The 19,660-nt window shown below is 50.5% G+C and overlaps 1 protein-coding gene across 1 annotated transcript; it reads left to right on the top strand.

Moving 5' to 3' along the window:
• On the top strand, window positions 1–18,991 carry LOC110143012 (BPI fold-containing family B member 3-like). Its single transcript, XM_020902505.2, is given in 16 exon segments — window positions 1–109; window positions 1,137–1,353; window positions 3,653–3,757; window positions 4,999–5,130; window positions 6,119–6,203; window positions 6,311–6,374; window positions 6,834–6,919; window positions 7,702–7,724; window positions 7,726–7,882; window positions 10,310–10,363; window positions 12,301–12,453; window positions 13,523–13,590; window positions 13,822–13,867; window positions 14,358–14,421; window positions 16,291–16,370; window positions 18,834–18,991. Coding segments are annotated over 16 exon segments (1,476 nt in total). The 3' UTR covers window positions 18,867–18,991.
• The last annotated feature ends 669 nt before the right edge of the window (window positions 18,992–19,660 follow it).

Genomic DNA, 19,660 nt, shown 5'->3' on the forward strand with positions numbered 1-19,660 from the left:
ATGCTGCTGTTCTGGGGGTCACTGCTCTGCTGGGGGCTGCTGCCCCAGGCCCAAGGTGAAGCCCAGCATTTAGTCTTCATGCGCATCAGCAAGGATCAGCTGGAAACAGGTAAATTTTAAGGGGTGGGTGGTGGGAGGCAGGAATTCTGGGAAGAGCAGAGGGGAAAAGTGGCACCACCTCCCTGCTCAAGGCTTTTCCTCTGCGGCCTCCCCACCAACCAGCAGCAGAATTTGCCTTCCTTCGCCCAGAGCTGACCCCCGCATCCTCTGCTCTAACACTGCTGTGGCTCCCCAATCCCTTCATAAGATCCTCCACGCTCCTCATCCTGGTTTCCAAGGCCCTGCCTCTCCAGCCTCTTCCACCACTTGCCCTGACTGGCCCTAGAGACTTCCCAGCTTGTGCTGTTCTTCACCCTATTCTCAATCCCCCAATACAACAGATTCTGATTCATCCCTTAAGGCCAAGGTCTAACAGTCCCAATGTCCCCAGCAGAAGCAGGTTCCTGCCACTGGGTTCACACAGCCCTTTGATGAAGCCTCGTCTATGGCCTTATCCAAGCATATTATACTTGTAATCCTGTCTGTCTCTCTCCCTAATTCTGCTGTGAGGTCCTTCTTACCCATTCACCTCCTACCCCATTCAGCATGATCCAAACTCACTGAACTTTCTGTTTCATACACCCACTAGGTTCATCACCACCTCAGGGACTTTGCATGCACTGTTGCCTCTGTCTACATTGCTCTCTCTTAATATCTTGCAATAGTGGATTTCTCCACTTCATTCAGGTCTCAGCTCAAATTCCTCCCCCTCAAAGAGGCTCTCCCTGATCATCGTATCTAAAACAAACTTCCCCCCATCATGCCCCAACTCAACTCCATTCTATTTTCAAAACTTGCTTTGCCTGCTTATCTAAGGGCTCAGCTGTCGTCTTTCGCTGCCCCCACCCATAGAATGTAATCACCATGGGGGCACGAGCCACAGGGCTCCTGGTCCCCTGAGCCCAGAAGAGAGTAAGTGCTTCATAAGTACTTGTTGCTAAATGACTAAATCGCTGGCCCGGGGCAGATGCTGGTGGGCATCTGTTGAATGACTGAATGAAGGGTGAGTCCTGCCCTGAGAAGGGCCTTGTCCTCAGACATTTCAGACCTGCTATTTAAACACCGCATCCTGGACCGTGTGACCAGGATCCCTGTGAGGGGGGCCGCAGGTGAAGGCCTTGCCATCTTGGACCACATGCCCTTCGTAAGAAAAGGCCTCTCCAAGAAGAGCAGTGGGCTTGACCTGCCGCTGGTCAGGGGTCTGTTCTCGGGACAGAGCCTCTTGCCGCTGGGGGAGCTGCTCCAGCTCGGGGGGTGAGTTCCTTCTGGCTTTTCTCGCTGCTCAGACTCAGTTCTCCTCTGTCAAGTGGAACACAGGGTGGGCAGTGGGAGCCCCAGTGTCTTTGGAACTTTTCTCCAACCTGGAAAGCCCTCAGCAAGGGCATTTTTGTTGTCCCTAAATCTCTCAAAAGGAAGCTTCCCTGGTGACTCAGAAGGGAAAGAATCCACCTGCAATGCAGGAGATCTGGCTTCAATTGCTGGGTTGGGAAGATTCCCTGGAGGAGGTCACGGCAACCCACTCGTATTCTTGCCTGGAGAAGCCCCATGGACAGAGGAGCCTGGTGGCCTACAGTCCATGGGGTTGCAAAGAGTCAGACACAACTGAGTGATTAAGCACACAAACCTCTCAAAGCCACTTGAAATCCTCCAGGGAACAAGGCAGAATCTCAGCCAGGGATCTTAGCTGGGCAGCCCGCCAACCCTCCACATTCAGCCTACACCTGGGTATTGCACACTTGCACAGTGGTTTTTTTTTTTTTAATAAATCTGGAGGGTTTTAATAAAAGTCCAGGTTTTCTGATTGTATTAGTTTGCTAGGGCTGCTGTGACAAAGTCCAACAAACTGAGTCATTTAAACAACAGAAATTCAGGAGACTGGAAGTCTGAAATCAGGCATTTTCCATATCTCTCCCCTAGCTTCTGGAGGCTTGCTGGCAATCTTTCATTTTCCTTGGCTTGTAGAATCATCACCCGATCTCTGCCTTCATCTTCACTTGGCAATCTCCCCGGGTGTGTGTCTATGTCTGTGTCCAAATTCCCCCTTTGGACAAGGACCCCAGTCACATTAGACAAGAGCCCCACCCTACTCCAGGATGACCTCATCTTAACTCTATCTGCAACAACCCTATTTCTAAATCAGTTCACATTATAAGGTATTGGGGGTTAGGAACTCAATAATATATGAACTGGGCGGTGGGGGGGGGAAACAGACACAGTTCAACCCATAATAGCAATTCTATTACCAAGATCTGGCCCAGCTGGCCTGATCTCCCCCATGACAGTTATGCATGTGGGGTCCTTAGTTCCTAAGTCAGTGCCGAGTCACAACTTCTGGTAAAATAAGTACCAGCATAAGTGAATACTGCTTATGTAGGTTGGGGCATGGGTTCCTCCAAGGTCAACCTCAGTAGTCACAGGTATGCCTCCAAATCCATCTCTCAGCGTGAGCAGGGAGAGCCAGAGAAGCCCTACAATGAGAGTCCAGAAGTTTTCTGATGAGGGTGAAATGGAATGAAAAGTCAGAGCACTGGGGAGGGTGGGGGTGCTTCCCAGAGAGGCCTGGAGGGGGAGCTGGGCACACACCCGCCCCAGTGAGCGGTAGGACTGGCCACCACTCACCCCTGCCCATGCATTGGCCCCACCTCTGCCCACCCAGCCTGGCACAGGCTTGGAAAGCCCATAGGAAAAAACACACAAGGTCCAAGTCATAATTCAAAGCTCTTTGGAAGTTTCCACGCTGGAGGCAGGCATACAACCCTTGAGGAGTCTGACCCACCCAGGTCTTCCTCCAGCACTGGAATTTTCTGCTGCCCACTCCAGTAGGCATCAGATGAGTTACCAGCTTGTATCCAATATTTAAAAAGAACTCTGAGTTCCTCTTAGCTCAGAGAGATGCAGGGACCTGAGGCCATCGCGGGGAGCAGGAGGCTCATGTCCTCCCTCCTGGATGCTCAGCTGGGCAGGTGGTCCCTGGGCAGCAGTGGGATCACCAGCCATCTTGCTTTCTCTGACTCCTGCTTGCTCTCATATTCTTTTGCAGAATTTGTTTATCTGAATTCAGACCTGTTAGATGGGCACAGATAGCTCCTCTACTGTATTCTCATTTTGTGCAGGGTGACACTGACACCCCGAGAAAGGAAGAGACTTGCCCAAGTTTCCAAGGCTTAGAGGCTGCAGCGAGAGCCCAGTGTTCTGTAGTTGGGCATGGTAGTGAAAAGTGAAAGTATTAGTTGTTCAGTCATGTCCGACTCCTTGTTCATGTCCTCTGTGCATGGGATTCTCTGGGCAAGAATACTAGAGTGGGTTGCCATTCCCTTCTTCAGGGTATCTTCCCGACCCAGGGATGGATCCCAGGTTTCTTGAATTTCAGGCACTTCTTTACTATCTGAGCCACCAAGGAAGCCCTGAGGGTCATGGTAGGGGTTGTCCCAAAGCTGCCCCTGCCTTTCCTGGTATCTGCCCGAATTCTAACTGATACAGATACACACAGTCCACAGAGTCACAAGGGGCTTACCAGGCAACACAAAAACACCCCCACGCACACTGCTCACAGGTTGGTCATAGAAGATTCCGAAGGACCCGAGGTCACCTTGCAAGTCCTGAGTGACAGCCTGCTGCAGGTCACGTTGCGAAGCAAACTGTACCTCTCACTCCAGGGGTAGGTGTGCATGGGTGGGTGGGTGCTTTCTCCCCACCTCTCTAAGTTCCAGGCAGCCGTGCAAGGCTAGCAAAAGCCTGCTGCCTGTGTCACTGTAAGGGTCACAGTAATCCTTGAAACTTGGGCATGTTTCAAAGTCAATTTTTCTCTTTTTTAAAATATTTACTTATTTGGCTGCATTGGGTCTTAGTTCCTGCATGCAGGATCTTCATCATGATGCCCAGGCTTCTCTAGTTGTGGCACAAGGACTCAGTAGTTGCAGCAGTCTTAGCTGCCCCATGGCATGTGGGATCTTAGTTCGCTCACCAGGGATTGAACCCACGTCCCCTGCACTGGAAGGCAGATTCTTAACCACTGGACCACCAGGGTATTCCCCAAAGTCATTTTTTCTGATGGAAAAACTGTAGGAGAGGGACCCGCCTACACAGTGACTCACCCAGTGAATCTGCAGCAGAGGCTGAGATAAACCCTCTGACGTCCCTGTCAAGGGACATGTGTCATCTGGAGTAAAAGGTGGATGCTTTCACGGGATGATCCGAGGAGGGTCTGGTTCAAGCTCACCCTGAGGCCCAGCACACTGGAACTCGGCTTGAGCAAGGCCATCCGTCCTCTGGGCTCATCCACAAAGAGTTATGATCAAGTCCTCTGTGGCCCTTGCCTGTTGTGAGAGTTCACTGCCAGTCTGAGAGCTCAGACCATGCACTAAGCGGTGGATGATATGCCATCCTGGGGTTGTAAACACAACAGACAACAGAGGGAGCGATACGGGCAGCCTTGGCACATCAAATAGGAAATCTCCTTATGGTGCCCTTGGGAACATCCAATCTCACCAATAAACAAAATTATTTTTGTAAAATATGGCATTTTTTGTTTAGCTTCCCTTTCTAATTGAAAAGCGAGCACCAAGAAATATTTCTTTGATAGGGATGTGGCCACAGAGAAATATATCTCTGTTATACAAGAAACACTGTCGCCCTTATAATGACACAGTAAAAATGCACGTGACCCTTGGCCTGGTGGGGACTGTAGTAAACTGGAGCACACATGGCCCATGTCCAGCTCACATCAGCCACCCTGTGAGGACACTGGCCCAGAGCTGCCAGATCTTTTAGGTTTTTCCAAAGTTGGAACTCCATGTTTTTAATGAGCCCTCCAGACAATGGCAGGGCCCCACCTGCCAGTGAGTTCTGGACTCTGTCTTGGGCTGTGACGGAGCCTGCCCAGACACGCTGTGCCTACAGGATCCTGCGGCTCAGAGTCATCAAGAACATCCGTATTGGGGCTCGGCTGGAGCAGACGGGGAACAAGACCCACGTGGCCTTTGAGGAGTGCCACACCCCACCAGGGTACCTGAGCATCCAGGTTCTGGAGCAGTGAGTACCCACCCCCTTCCTGTGCTCAGCCCTCCACTGAGACTCCAGGCGGGGGCTGCCTCTTCCCAGCCTAGGTTGTCAGGGACAGGGTCATCTCCAAGGCCACCAGCTGCACACACCATCCATCAGCATATCCTGCCCCTGTGTTGAGTGTTATGGTCAAAGTGTGCATCCATGCACGCTGAATCTTGGCTCAGCTGTTTCCTAACACTGGGAGCCCTGGCCAAGCTATCTGACTTCCAGGAGCCTCAGTTTTCTAGCCAATAAACAGTATCACTCAGAGAACCCTGGCCGCCCAGGGTGGTTGTCAGGGAGAGATGAGCTAACCTATGTGAGCTGCTGAGCACAGAACGGGCCACATAAAGTGGCCACTGCCTGCGACTCTTTTTTAAAAAACATTTATGTATGTATTTTTGGCTGTGTCCAGTCTTCGTTGCAGTACGCAGGCTCTAGAGAGCATGGGCTTAGTTGTCCAGCGGCATGTGGGATCCTAGTTCCCTAATCAGGAATCAAACCCAGGCCCCCTGCCTTGGAAAGTGGATTCTCAACCACTGGGCCTCCGAGGAAGTCCCCTACCTATGATTCTTAGTATACCTAACACAAAAGCCACCTCCTCCAGGAAGCCTTCCATTGACTTCCACTGCCAGCTGTGATCTCGACCTCTTTGAAAATCCCAGAGAACTTTATCAGAGAGAGAAATAAAGTGACAGAGGCAGAGAGGGAGGCTCACGAAGAAATAAAGTTGAGGAGGACAAAGTCTGGGAGAGAGAAAGCAAGAAGGCAAAAAGGGGAGAAAACAGAAAAGGAAAGGGGAGAAAGAGGGGAGCGGTGAGAAGAGGGACACCAAGCTGGAAAGGAAGCAGCCATCCTGAGCCTCCTTGTTACACAGACTCGCTGGGATCACCTCCGCTCTGTCTGGACTACCCCCTCTGGCCTCAGTCTCCCCTTCCATGGTGTCTGAGACCCCATCTGCTCTCCATGCCCCTAGGATGAACCCCCTCCTGGTGAACGAAGCTTTGAGGTTGGTGACAGATGTCCTGGACGAGGCATTGCCCTTCCTCCTGCAGAAGATAGTGAGTTGCTCATTGTCCCTGTCCCCTGAAAGAGGGGTATGACTCCTAGGTTGGCCCCTTGACCTCACCCCAACCTCAACGATGACCCCCTCATGCCTTTGCTCCAGGTGTGCCCCACTGCCACAACACTGCTCAACTCGCTGCTGGAAGACCTGTTACATATCACTCTGCGTTCGTACCTCCTTGCCAAGGGGAAGTGGGGCTTATCTGCTGCCCCTCAACTGCATGCCAGGAACTCATCTAGGCTCTGAGAATATGGTGGGAAATAAAACAGACAAAGCTTTCACATGGGTAACCTACTTCCTAGTGGATAGGGGAAAGGGGAATTATTATGCCTTATGACCTTGGTAACTCATTTCCCACTCTGAGCCTCAGTTTCCCAATCTGTAAAATGGGATTAACCACAAGCTCACAAAACGGACCATTGTGATAACATGTATAACCTGGCGCAGAGTTATGGCTCAGTAAATGTTCATCGTTACAAGTTGCTCAGGCCATCCCACAATGAACATAAAGCTAAGCAGAGAAGGAAAAGGAATTTCTACTGCTTCGCAGCCTCCCCTTCCATCCTTCCCCCTTCCATCCATCCCCCAGGGTGGCTGGAGCCCAGCTTCCATTTCTTTGTTGCAGCCCCAGCCAGCTCGGGCCCAGAAGACTTCCAGTACTATGTCACCACCACAGAATTCACAGAAGAGGCCATCCTGATGAAAGTCCAGGTGAGCCAGCTCCTGGCCAGGGCAGACCCTCTAGGGACATCCACAGGTCTGGGGGAGGATGGGCATGGAGGAGAATGAGGTGAGGCCTCTCTGGATAGGAAGAAGACAAAGAGCAAGCAAAGAAAGTGGTGGGCAAAAGAGGAGGAAAGAGGGGAAGAGAGAAGAAAGGGCAGAAACGGCAGGCCCTGCCCTCCAGGGCTCACAGTGAGCTTGGGGAGACCTGCTCAACCCTGGAGAGCAAGTGAGGCCACAGGGTTGTGTGTCCCATGAGCGAGAATTAGGATCCAACATAAGGGCAGGTGGGGCAGCCCGGGAGCAACGAGACAGTGTATAGTGCCCAGGTGGAAGGGACCCTCAGATGAGGAATCTGAGGCCAGGAGAAGGGACGAGGCTGGCTGCCCCCTCCTCCGTGGGATGGTAGCAGGTGGGTCAGGAGGACAGGAGAATTTGAGTGGATAGGAAAGAGGCGCTGTTAACAAAGTCACAGAGAAAGGAATGGAGTTACCTGAGCGATAAGCAAGGAAGCAAAGCTCATGGTTTCAAAACCAAGCTCCACCTCTTACCATGTACAGGATCTTGAGAAAGTCACTTCAGACCCCCCTGGGCCTCGTTTCCTTACCAATCAAATGGTTTCCATCTCCCGGTGCTACTGTGAGCTTGAAATGTGCCTGTAAGTGTTCAGCACTGTGTCTGGCACATAGTGAATCCTCTACGTATTAACTGTAACCAGTTTTTGGCCAGGGAGGTTGTTCTCACTGAATTTCTCCTTCATTTTTCTGAAGCTTGTGACCCCATGCGGCCCAGGCGAGAGTCCCAAGGCCTGACTATCTGACCCCCAAGCCCCTCCCAAAATTAGCCCAGGGCAGCCTGGCAGACCTGGTCTTTTCACTGGAAACCTACAATGACATCCTGTCCTGCCTGTACACCAGCAAGGAGATCCTTGTGAACTCCCAGGACCCCATGGTGAGTGCTTGAAGAAGCAGAGTACATTACTTTATTGCTCTATTTTTCACATGAAGAAACTGAGGCCCAAATGACAGAAGTACCTTTTTTTTTTTTTTTAGAAGTGCCTTTCTGGTGGGCCCAGGTAAGTCACTTTCTCTCTCTGGATCTTACCTGGAGAACTCCTATTCATCCTTCAGAACCCAGTATAGAAGTTCCCTCCTCTAGAAAGACTTCTTTGAACACCCAGGCCCCTTTGTTTTTCCTTTCTTCATAACATTTATTCTGCAAATATGTATTGTAGGCCTACTGTGTGCCATGCCCTGTACACACAGGGTCTCTGCCCTTGAAGAGGTCAAAGTCTATTGAGGGAATAGAAACTAAACAAGAAAACAGTCAGATAAATAAAATAATGTATCTATTTATAATGAGCAGAGCAGTGGATTAGCAAGTGACCGCTGGAGGTAAGAGGGCTGCCCTGGACACTGAGGTCAGTAAAGACGTCTCTGAGGAAGTGGCCTGAATGGTAGCAAAGAGGCATACACACACACACACACACACACACACACACACACACAAGTCTACAAGAAGAGCAAGTTCCCAGGGTCTACAAGGGGGTCAAATGGAAAAATCCAGATGGATTACTGCTCAACAGCCCACAGCATCTCCCCATCACACTCTGAATAAAATCCAGCCTCCTCTCCACAGCCCTGGAGCCTTGTGTGGTCTGGCCCCGCCCACCTCCCTAGCTCTGTCTTCTCACCCACTAGACTCCAGTCACACAGGCTGGACTGGTGCTCACCTCAGGGCCTTTGCACACACTCTCTCCCTACCTGGAACAATCTTCCCTCCACTGTTGTCCTCAGTGCAAATGTCATCACCTCAGAGAGCCACTCCCCGGCAACCACATCTAAATAGCTAGAGTAAGTTTTTTCTCTCTCCACCCTGCCTCTCTCTTTCTATTCTCTTCTCTTCAAAATATAGATCAAACTGTGTATATGCGTATGAGTAAAGTTATATGTGCAGAGTCATATATATATGTATACATATGTAATACATACACATAAACACACATATGCATATTTGTGTGTTCATTTCCTTAGCTTTGCCTGTTCACTGTCTCCCTCATTCTGAGGTTGGGGACTGTGAACAGTATACTCTGTGAATACTCTGTATACTCTGTATACAGTGAGTGCTCAGTAAATATTGAAATACAGAATCCCAAGATCCATATCTGGAAGAAATCTAGTGTTATTGCTCCATTTTTTACATGAGGAAACCAAGGATCAGACAGGGAAAGTGACCTTCCCAAGTCACCCAGCAGGTAGGAGCAGGGCTAGAGCCAAGACTCCTGCTTCTCCACACTGTTCCCTCCTTTCCACGCAGGTGACATCTCTAAGTCTAGATATGAACCCTGTGAACCCACGTCCACAGAAATTTTTACACCACTGGGTGAGGGTACATATGCAAGGGTGATCTTTGCAGCCTCACTTGTTACAGGGTGAAAAATAAAGTTAAACTAGGAGTTCATCAATAAGGAATTGGCAAAAAATAAGTCATGTTACGGTCATGTATGGTGGAATACTAGGCAGCTGTTTAAAAGAATGAGGTTGTTCTATAGGTACTGATGTTGAGAGGAATAAACAAGGTGCAGAACCATGTGGTTAGAATGTTCCCATCTATTCATTCTTCTGTGTGTGTAGAAAACAGTCAGTATATACTCCAAAATGTCAATAGTGGTTACACTTGAGAATAGGATTTAGGGGAAAAGGGGGAAAAGTGTTCAGATGGACTTTTAATTTTTACTGTATACATTTTATAGTGTTTGCTCTGGTGATTTATGATTTTCAAAAATCAACAGAGCACAGATAGTTAAATACAAACATGATAAAGCAAGTGCAGGAAAATGTTAATAGAAGAATCTAGATACTAAGCATACAAATGTTCTCTATAAAATTCTTTCAACTTTGCTGCATGTGTGAAAATTTTCACATGGTGCTTCCCTGGTGATCCAGTGGCTGGGAGTCCAAGCTCCCAATGCAGGGGGCGCAGGTTTGATACCTTGTCAGGGAACTAAATCTTTTATGCTGCAACTATGAGTTTGCATACTGTAACTAAAGATCCTATGTGCCACAACTAAAACCTGGTAGAGCCAAATAAATAATTATTATTATTTTTTAAAAGAAAGAAAATTTTCACAATAAAACATTGGCCAGGGGCTGGGAGGAATCATTGACACAATAATGTCAACCTTTCCAGGTAAATCATGGTGAGAAGCCAAATGAATGGCTCCTTCTATGCTGAGACTGAGTGGTGTGCCAGTGGTACCTTCAGCTGGGGACAATTACATCTCACTGAACCCCGCTGACACCCCTCCCACCCCATGAACCTGCTCAGAAAGGATCTGCAGGGTTCTAATGGCCAATGCACATCTTGCCCTTTTTCTAGGCTGCCAACCTCATCCAGCTATTGTCACTGAGTGCACTGGAGCCTGAGCCCAAGGTGGGTGTGTTGCCTGCTTCTCCCCCAGCACCTCGGGCAGGATCTCAGGAAAGATTCTAGAACAGAGGACAGGATTGGGCCACACAGGCACATTGCATTTGGCCAGACTTTCCTCCTGTGGACTCTGGAAATCACTGTACCTTCTTCACAAGTGATTAAAAGGGACAGTTCACTTAGCTCATTGTCCCACCCAGGTGACATGGCCATGAGGCTGTCATTATTCAGTACTGAATAAAACCCCAAGCCTGCTAAGGCATACCCAAGCACATGGCAGATAGCAGTGAGCAGAGACTGTGTGCCAGACCGCTCCACCTACATCAACATAATCCTCGAAAAACCTGCGCTCTCACCCACCTTTTGACACTTGTACAAACTGAGGCTGAACTGTTTATAATAGCCAGGACATGGAAGCAACCCAGATGCCCATCAGCAGACGAATGGATGAGGAAGCTGTGGTACATATACACCATGGAATACTACTCAGCCATTAAAAAGAATTCATTTGAATCAGTTCTAATGAGATGGATGAAACTGGAGCCCATTATACAGAGCGAAGTAAGCCAGAAAGATAAAGACCATTACAGTATACTAACACATATATATGGGCTTTAGAAAGATGGTAACAATAACCCTATATGCAAAACAGAAGAAGAGACTCAGATGTATGGAACAGACTTGTGGACTCTGGGAGAAGGAGAGGGTGGGATGTTTCAGGAGAACAGCATTGAAACATGTATATTATCTAGGGTGAAACGGATAACCAGCTCAGGTTGGGTACATGAGACAAGTGTTCAGGCCTGGTGCACTGGGAAGACCCAGAGGGATCGGGTGGAGAGGGAGGTGGGAGGGGGGACTGGGATGGGGAATACATGTAAATCCATGGCTAATTCATATCAATGTATAACAAAAACTACTGTAATGATGTAAAGTAATTAGCCTCCAACTAATAAAAATTTAAAAAAAAAAAATAAATAAATAAATAAATAAAAAAAGAAGTTGTGGTGAAAAAAAAAAAAAAAACTGAGGCTGAGCAGAGTGACTTCACTTGCCCACGCTCACATTGCTCAGTAAGAGGCAGAACCAGGATTTGTTCTGGTCCCAGACTCCAAGATCCATGCTCAGCATGCGCTCTCCAAAGGCTCTGAGAACAGGGAACCTGATGAACACAGAATAATGACAATAACCACAATAGACAGGGCTTCCTTGGTGGCTCGCTCAGATGGTCAAGCATCTTCCTGCCATGCAGGAGACCTGGGTTTGATCCCTGGGTCAGGAAGATATCCTGGAGAAGGGAATGGCAACCCACTCCAGTATTCTTGCCTGGAGAATCCCATGGACAGAGAAGTTCATGGGACCACAAACAGTCGGACACTACTGAGCAACTAACACACACACACAGACACACACACACACACAATAGATAACAATAGTGCTACTAGGAGCAAAGTTCCTTTCTAGGCACTTTACATTAATTTACTCATTTAATCACCACAACAACCTGCTGAGGTAGGTATGATTATTATCCCCATTTTATTGGGTTGGCCAAAAAGTTTGTTCATTCCAAAAACTGTTATGGAAAAACCCAAAGGAGATTTTTGGCCAACTCAATGTAAGCATGAAAGTTGAGGCACAGAGAAATTAAAAGAGTTGTCTCAGGCCACACAGTTTAGAAGCAGCAGAACTAGACTCTGGCTCCAAAATCTATACTCTTATTTGCTTTGCATGCCCACAAAAAGGGGGATGTCATTTCACGTCAGAGGAGCTCAGGGAGGGTAAGTGACCTTCCTAAGGTCACACAGCAAGTTGCTAGAGAACGAGAGTGAAAACACAGATACCCTGACTCCTAAGATGGCCTTGTTCCCATCCTTCCCAGCTGGGGGCTAAGGAACACCGTCTTCTGTCCCGGCCGGCACCTTCTCTGCTTTCCCCTTATTTAGACTTCTGATCAGTCCAGAGAGAACGTGGGACTGACCATCAGCATCCCTGAGCCTCCCACTGTCCGCCTTGATGGCCACACAGCCTCCGTCATCCAGCCGGGCTCCCTGCTCTTGCTGGGGTCCAGCAACACCTCCCCCGTCTCAGTTTCTTGGGTGAGTAAGCCTCTAAGTCCTTTGTTCCTCAAGGAGCCTGGGGCCACTTGAGGGCCCCTCCAGGCCCAGCTGACTGAGGCAGTGTGACAGAGGGCAGTGGCAAACCTCGCCGCCATGACATCTGCTAACATTCCATAGCCATGCCTGTTGTGAAAAAACTAAAATACTTTCACACCTGCTCCCCTAAGTCCAGCCCCCGTGCTCCCAAGAGATTTCTTCAGCAGCTAAAAGGTTTTGCCTCTGATACCCTCTTGACTGTCTCTTCTGGACATGGCTGCATTGAAACCCTTGTCCACAAAACCAGGAGAAAACTCAGAGAAACAGAGTTCATGAAAGGCTAAATGTGATTGTATTCTCTGCTCCCCGAGAGAGAGAGAGGTGACCCAAGCTAGAGAAGGCTGGACCCTGGCAGGAATTCTGGGGAAAGACAGCTTCATTGAAGTTTCAACCCCTCTATCCTGAGCCCCGCTGGGGTTCCTACTTCCCACTCCGCAGACCTTGAAATTGGGAAGACGCTGTGTGACACATCTTAGCAACTAAACAACTATGGGGCAGAAAGGTTGCTCCATTACAGGCGAGTTTAGGAGCATCTGGTGTGTGTAACTGGATCCTGGGAACTTAGCTGGCATGATTCTCTGGACCAGAGATCAGTCATATCTGGCTGGCAGTAAAAATTCTAGTTTCTAGTTTAGGAGGTAACTGAATAAATTATGGAGACCCAGGGACAACCCCCTCAAGACCAAGGGGTTCACTGGCTTCCAGCAAGTGATTGCACCACCAAATGACTCACTGCAAAAAGCTTTCCCTCCACTGAGCTGAGCTTCCGCCTCCCCTTGTATCCAGCCCTGGCCTCCAGGAGCACCCAGCACCCACCCCCGCCCCAGTGCTCTCTCCCGTGGCAACACCCACACATTCATGGTCTGAACTCACAGGAGCCAGCAGCTGGGGCTGGGGAGAGGATGGGGTGAGGGGGGCTGGCCCTGGACAATGTAGGGTGGGGGTGCAGGAAATCCCTCCGTCTGGAATGTGAATTCCTCTCCGGTTCTGACCTAATCTCCACTCTTCATAGAAACTCCTTTCAAAGGCTGTATTTTCCTCAAAAAACCAGGAGTTAAAACTTCAGTTCACTCCAAACAGGTAAATATTTTTGGTTTGGGATGTTCAGGAAAAAAATGAGAGGGTTGACAGAGAGTGTGGTTTCGGGGTGCAAGTCTCCCAGCTCACTGTCAGCTGAATGGAGCCACTGAGAGGAGGAGGGAAGGAAGGGGCAGGGGGAGGTGTGTTGAGACTTGAAGTCACTGAACATTGCACCCTTCTCCCACCCCAAGCAACTGCCATGACCTAAAAGGGTGATCTCTTTTCCAATAGCATTACAGTCATTCTGGGCCCTTACCCCGCTGGCCTTGCAGAGCAGGTGAGTCTCTTTCCTTACCCTTGGCTTCTCATGGTTCTGAAGGACCCATGCACAGGCCTGAAAGAAGGCCCTGAGCCTCTGATGTTGGGGTGGGAAGCCTCACTCGCTTTCTGGGTGATCTTATCCTATCCACAGGGGTGGGGAGAACCCTCAGAATGTCAGCTTGTCTGTTTCATTCTTTGATCCATTTAAGTTGGTCCCCATGAAGCTCTGGCCCTGGGGTTTTCTCTGGCCCAACCGGTTTGCTGGACTGCCCCGCAGAGAAACAAAGAATCTTGCTGTGACCTGGGGTGAGGTGACCCTTTTTCAGGGCCCCCAATGTTTCCCAGTCCCTTCACGAATCTGGTCGTCTGGCTCCAATGCCCTTTAATAGTGGAGTTCCCAGAACTACTCCTGGTCTCCTGTGGGCACCTGGACACTGGAGGCCCTCCATTCCCATGGTGGGAATCCGGAAGAAGTGACCTTCCTGTTCCTCTTTCATTTCTTGTAGAAAGAACGTCTTGAGGCCTTTCTCTTCGGGTTTCTGAACTGGAGGGTCCTGCCCCATCAAAACAGTGAGCACCACTGAGTTTCTACTCAGGCCCGCATACCAGGCGGCTGGGAGCCACATCAGCCGTGCCTGCAGCCCCACGCAGACAGCTGGCTTCTGCCTTGTCCCCTGGGCTCACTTGAGAATTGCAGAGACCCTGAAGTCTGGGGGTGGCAGATGAGGGGTGGAAGAGGGGCCACCTGTGCCCTCCTGTTTTTTGCTCAGGCCACTAGTGGTAACAAGAGCTCAGAGTGGGGCGAGGAAGGGCTTCATAGGGAGGTGGGGGTAACATGACGGAAAGTAAGAAAAAGAGAGGCCCTCAGAGGTGGTGGAGCCCACAGCTCAGAGTTCCTACACCTGCAGGGGCCAGGTAGGTAACACACCCACAGGAAGCAGCCCAGATCGGGCCTGTGGAGAACACGCCTCACCTTTAGTGGGCAGCTAGCACTCAGGTGGGGCTTCCCAGGTGGCTCAGTGGTAAAAGAACCCACCTGCCGAGGCAGGAGACAGAAGAGACTTGGGTTCAATCCCTGGATCAGGAAGATCTTCTGGAGGAGGACACGGCAACCCACTCCAATATTCTTGCCTGCAGAATTCCATGGACAGAGGAGCCTGACGGGCTATAGTTCAAGGGGTCCCAGAGTCAGACACGACTAAGCAATTGAGCACGCATGAGCACTCAGCTCAAATGAGAGCAGGGAAGATATTTTTTACCTTTGCGAGACACAAGAAAGCTGAACTTTTTGAGACATCGCCTCCATCTTAGATAATAGCAACAAAATCAAACTTTCCCCAAACACCCTTGTCTTAGTTTGGGTTTCCTGGGAAGCAGACCCTGAGGTAACAGAGTGCAGGCAGCAGGAAGTGGTCCCAGGAAGATGGAGGGGTGAGGGAAGTGAGTCTTCCAGAAATGCAGAGCGCAATCAGGCTCTTCTGCCCCGTGGCACTCACAGCTTCCCTCTCCTTCCATCTTCCCTGATGCAGTCTGTCTACCCATCACTGTCTACCCAACACCTGCTGCCCATCACCCATCTACCCACGTGATTATTTAGCCATTGCCTATGACCCAGCCAGTGTGAGCTACCGGAGGGCAGGGACGCCTGGTTTTGTTGTTTGTGTTCCTACACCTTGTCCAGTGCCTCCCACCCAGGAGACCCTCAGGAAAGACTAATACATGTAGGATAAATGGTTCAGACCACACTCACCTCTGAGAAATCACCTGGCCAAGCCTCCTCCTCTTTCAGAGAGACCCAGAGATGTCCCCCATGGAATTACCCAAGGTCACTCTGCAAGTCTGGCAGATCTGAGCCCAGAACCCCGGCTCCTTGTTTCCCTGACATGAGCTTTCCTCTGTGCTCCAGCTCCAGGACTCGAGTTAGGACTGCAGAGTGAAGGCAGAGGAGCAGAGAGGGGCTCAAATGCCAAGCAGGCTGAAGGATTTACCATCTGTTCTGTGGCCCACGGTAGCCAGGAAAGGTTCTGGGCATGAAGTGAGCCAATTCATTTTCAAGAAGGGGAACCAGCTGGAGGTTGGAGGATGGTAGTTACAGACAGTCCAACAAGGCAGCCAGAGTCCAAGTGGGCAAGTGTTCGTCATGTCCAACTCTTTGCGACCCCATGGACTGTAGCCTGCCAGACTCCTCTGTCCATGGAATTCTCCAGGCAAGAATACTGGAGTGGGTTGCCATGCCCTTCTCCAGGGGGTCTTCCTGACCCAGGGATCGAACCCAGGTCTCCCGCATTACAGGCAGTTTCCTTACCATCTGAGCCACCAGGGAAGCCCCCAGGTGGGCAAGGATGCAACTTTATCTGGGAGAGCAGACAGGAGGACACACCCAGCCCCACAGACACCTGCCCACAGCACACTGAGCTTCCCCGCCCTCCCCTCCTGCAGACCTGCTCAGAGAACAAGGCCTCCTGCTGCCCAACATCAAGGGCATCTCCTTTGACCAGGCGCGAATGGAGCCCTCCGAGGTAAATGCTGGGAAAAGGAGCTTCCCGGGGCCCACGTGGGAGGTCAGAGCTACAGGGGCAGGGGCCGTGGGGTCCCATAGGGGCTTCTCCCCATTCCACAGATGGGGACGCTGAGGCTCTGGCAGAGGAGGTGCTCCCTTGACCTTGCTCATCTCACTGTCTTATCACAGCCATACTGGGTGGGCTGCCCCATTTACAGATGAGGAAGCTGAGGCTTTGGGAGTGGGAGGCTTCATGAATCCCTCCAGGAGCCATACCCCTGGCTCTCAGAGAGCTTCTAGGCCTTACACAGGTGATCTTCACAATTAGCTCCATGAAGCTGATGCTATTACTTTTCCCATTTTACAAAAGAAAGGTAGAGAAACTTGCCCAGGGCAGCAGAACCAAGATTCCAACTGGGGTTCATCTGACTTCAAAGCCTGTACCCTTAGCCTGGAACACCCACCATGCTAGAATTGGGTATCCTGACCCCCCAAAACAGGGCTGCTGCCTCTTGCACCTACTATCTGAATGCCAGGAAGGGAAGATGGAGGTGATTCCATCAGCATTTGCCAGCTCTGAATCTTCCCCCAGAGTCACCTCGCCCCTTCGGCCCTCTGATCTTCCCTCTGTGCATGAACCTGAGAAGAGGCTGATAGGAAAGGACAGAGCTTAGAAATGACCTTCATTTCTTTGTTCCTGTCTTTAAAAGACCCCCACTCTTATACAGCAGCACAGGAAGGGATGTTTGGTGCAGGGTAGAGAGAGAATCACAGAACCTCCTGGTTCTGAGGCTGTACAACCTCAGGTAAGCCACTAGCAATCTCTCAGCCTGTTGTCTCTGTTTGCGTAATGGAGAGAAAGATAATTCTCCCCCTGGGCCAGAAGTGAGGGTTCCCCTCAAAAACACAAACAACCGATAAGGCCAACATTTGACAGAATGTGACCCACCATCCCAGACATACAGTTTGAGCTTCAGGACCTCCAGTTATGCCAAATCCTGGACACAGCACTCCCAGTTCCCAGTCCTGACATTCAGGAAACACTAGAAATCCACTTTCAAGGACCAGAAGTTACTGAGCAGAAGGAAGCAGTGGGGACAGCAGCAGTTCCTATCACAAAACCTCAGCTCCTCGCCTGGGCTGCTCCCCACCCCCAACCTCAGACTCTGCCCTAGATTCAACCCAGGATGGCCCTAGTTGGGAAGGGTCGGCTCCAGGTGACTCTACCAGGTCAGGGCTGGAAGGGCTACTAGAGGTAACATAGGGGCCCACCTGCTCAGAAATGATGCCACAAATCCTGGCTGTTGGGGCCAGTACCCGGAAGAATAATCACGGCATAGCCCCTGCAGCTACTATATAACCCAGACCTATAGAGGCAGGGGGAGAAGGAAATGGCAACCCACTCCAGTACTCTTGCTTGGAGAATTCCGTGGACAGAGGAGCCTGGTGGGCTGCTGTCCATGGGGTTGCACAGAGTCGGACACGACTGAAGTGACTTAGCAGCAGCAGCAGCAGCAGCATAGAGGCAGGAAGACTTCCTAGTGGCTTAGTGGTGAAGAATCTGCCTGCCAGTGCAGGAGATGCGGGTTTGATCCCGGGGTCAGGCAGATCTCTTGGAGAAGGAAATAGCAGCCCACTCTAGGATTTTTGCCTGGAAAATCCCATAGACAGAGGAGCTTGGAGGGGCTATATTCCATGGAGTTGCAAACAGTTGGACATGACTTAGCAACTAAACAACCATAACAACAACCAAGAGGCAAGGGGAGAAAGTGTGGGTGGGCTCAGTGGCTTACTCGTTAATTCACTTATAGACTGTCCCACACTGTCAAGTTGATGACATATTGTTCAGCTCTAGAATGCACCACCTATACTATAGTGTACAAGAATGACACCACCTAGAGTTGGACAGTGCACAACCTCTACATCCTTCCATGGCTGCCCTCATCACTCACTCATTAATTCAGTCAATAAATGTGACTGGCTGCTCTGTGCCTGGCCCTGTGCTGAGTGATGCTGAGATACAAATGAGTTAGACCCAGGGCCTAAACCTTCCAGGAGCTCCCATTCTTGTGGGAAACGGGTGCAGGAAAAATGGATGGATTCCAGCAACATGGTCGGGTCTGGCAGAGGTTTAAGCATTGTGGCTGCAAACAAGTGAAAGGCTCCAACCCACCTCAGGGTGACCCAAGCAAGACAAACCCCATTGCTACAAAAATATGAGAGTCACCTTGATACACAGGCTCTCAGGACAAACCCCAAAGACTGGTCTGCCCCTTCACTCACAAACATTCCCAAGAACCTCCTCCCCCTCCACTCTATCCCCCTGTCCAGTGGGTTCCTGACTGTGCCCTCTGGCCACCAGGGGAAGGGATGTCCTCAGGGGACACAGTCCCTCTCAGGAGTGGCAGGAGCAGCCTCGGGGAGAGCTGGCTTTGAGCATGGTGTGGACCAAAGGGACGCATCTCCCTCCTTCTATCCACAGGACTACCTGCTGCTGACTGTTTCGAAGGAATAACCAGTTCTTACTGAGAGCCAGTCCCTCCCCTCAGCCACAAGTGCTCCAGGCCCTTGAGAGTCCAAGAATGGCTACAGTCACAATGGAAAATCACAGTTGCAGTAAAGATGATTCTTGCTTGAGGACTCTAGTTCTGAATTTGTTAAGGGATTCTGGGAAGTGGTCAGGCAGTTCTGAAATGTTTCAATGAAGCGGTTTTCTCCCTGGCCATTCCTGTTTTCCCTTAGCCCCTCAGAGGGGTATTCTGAATTCTGTATTCAGTGTCTTAGATGGTGGAAGTGCCTCAGAAAATGGAAAAGGGACTTGAACACTCCGAAAGCCTAGCCCCTGAGAGGATGGGGTGTGGACAGGATGGGAGGAACATGTGCACACAGGAACGCTCACCTGCTCAAGAGGGAGGAAGAGAAAGGAAGCAGGAACAAGAGTCCCTAAGAAGAGAGGGACCATAGGAGACAGATGTTTGGGAGGCCCTGAGCAGAGAGGGAAGCAGGCAGACCCTCAAGCAGGTGAGTGCCTGTGAGACGGCCACACCTCAGAGCTCCCCTGGCCCCAAAGGCATGGTGAGCAGCAGAGTGACTTTCATGTGCCCAAGAGCAGGGCCTTCGAGGGGAGAGAGCCAGAAGCGTCCTACCCACCAACCTGCCAGCCCCATGTGGCCCAGGCAGCACAAAGCAGTGAGCAGAGAAAAGCCAGGCACAAGAGGGCTTTGCAGTCTGAACTGTAAACAACACCATGGTTGCCAAGGATGGAGGGATGGCCAAGCAGAGGGATGCCCCTTCCCATACCTGGGCACT

The sequence above is a fragment of the Odocoileus virginianus genome, chromosome 9 (genome assembly GCF_023699985.2).
Source record: "Odocoileus virginianus isolate 20LAN1187 ecotype Illinois chromosome 9, Ovbor_1.2, whole genome shotgun sequence".
In the NCBI taxonomy this organism is placed as follows: Eukaryota; Metazoa; Chordata; class Mammalia; order Artiodactyla; family Cervidae; genus Odocoileus; species Odocoileus virginianus.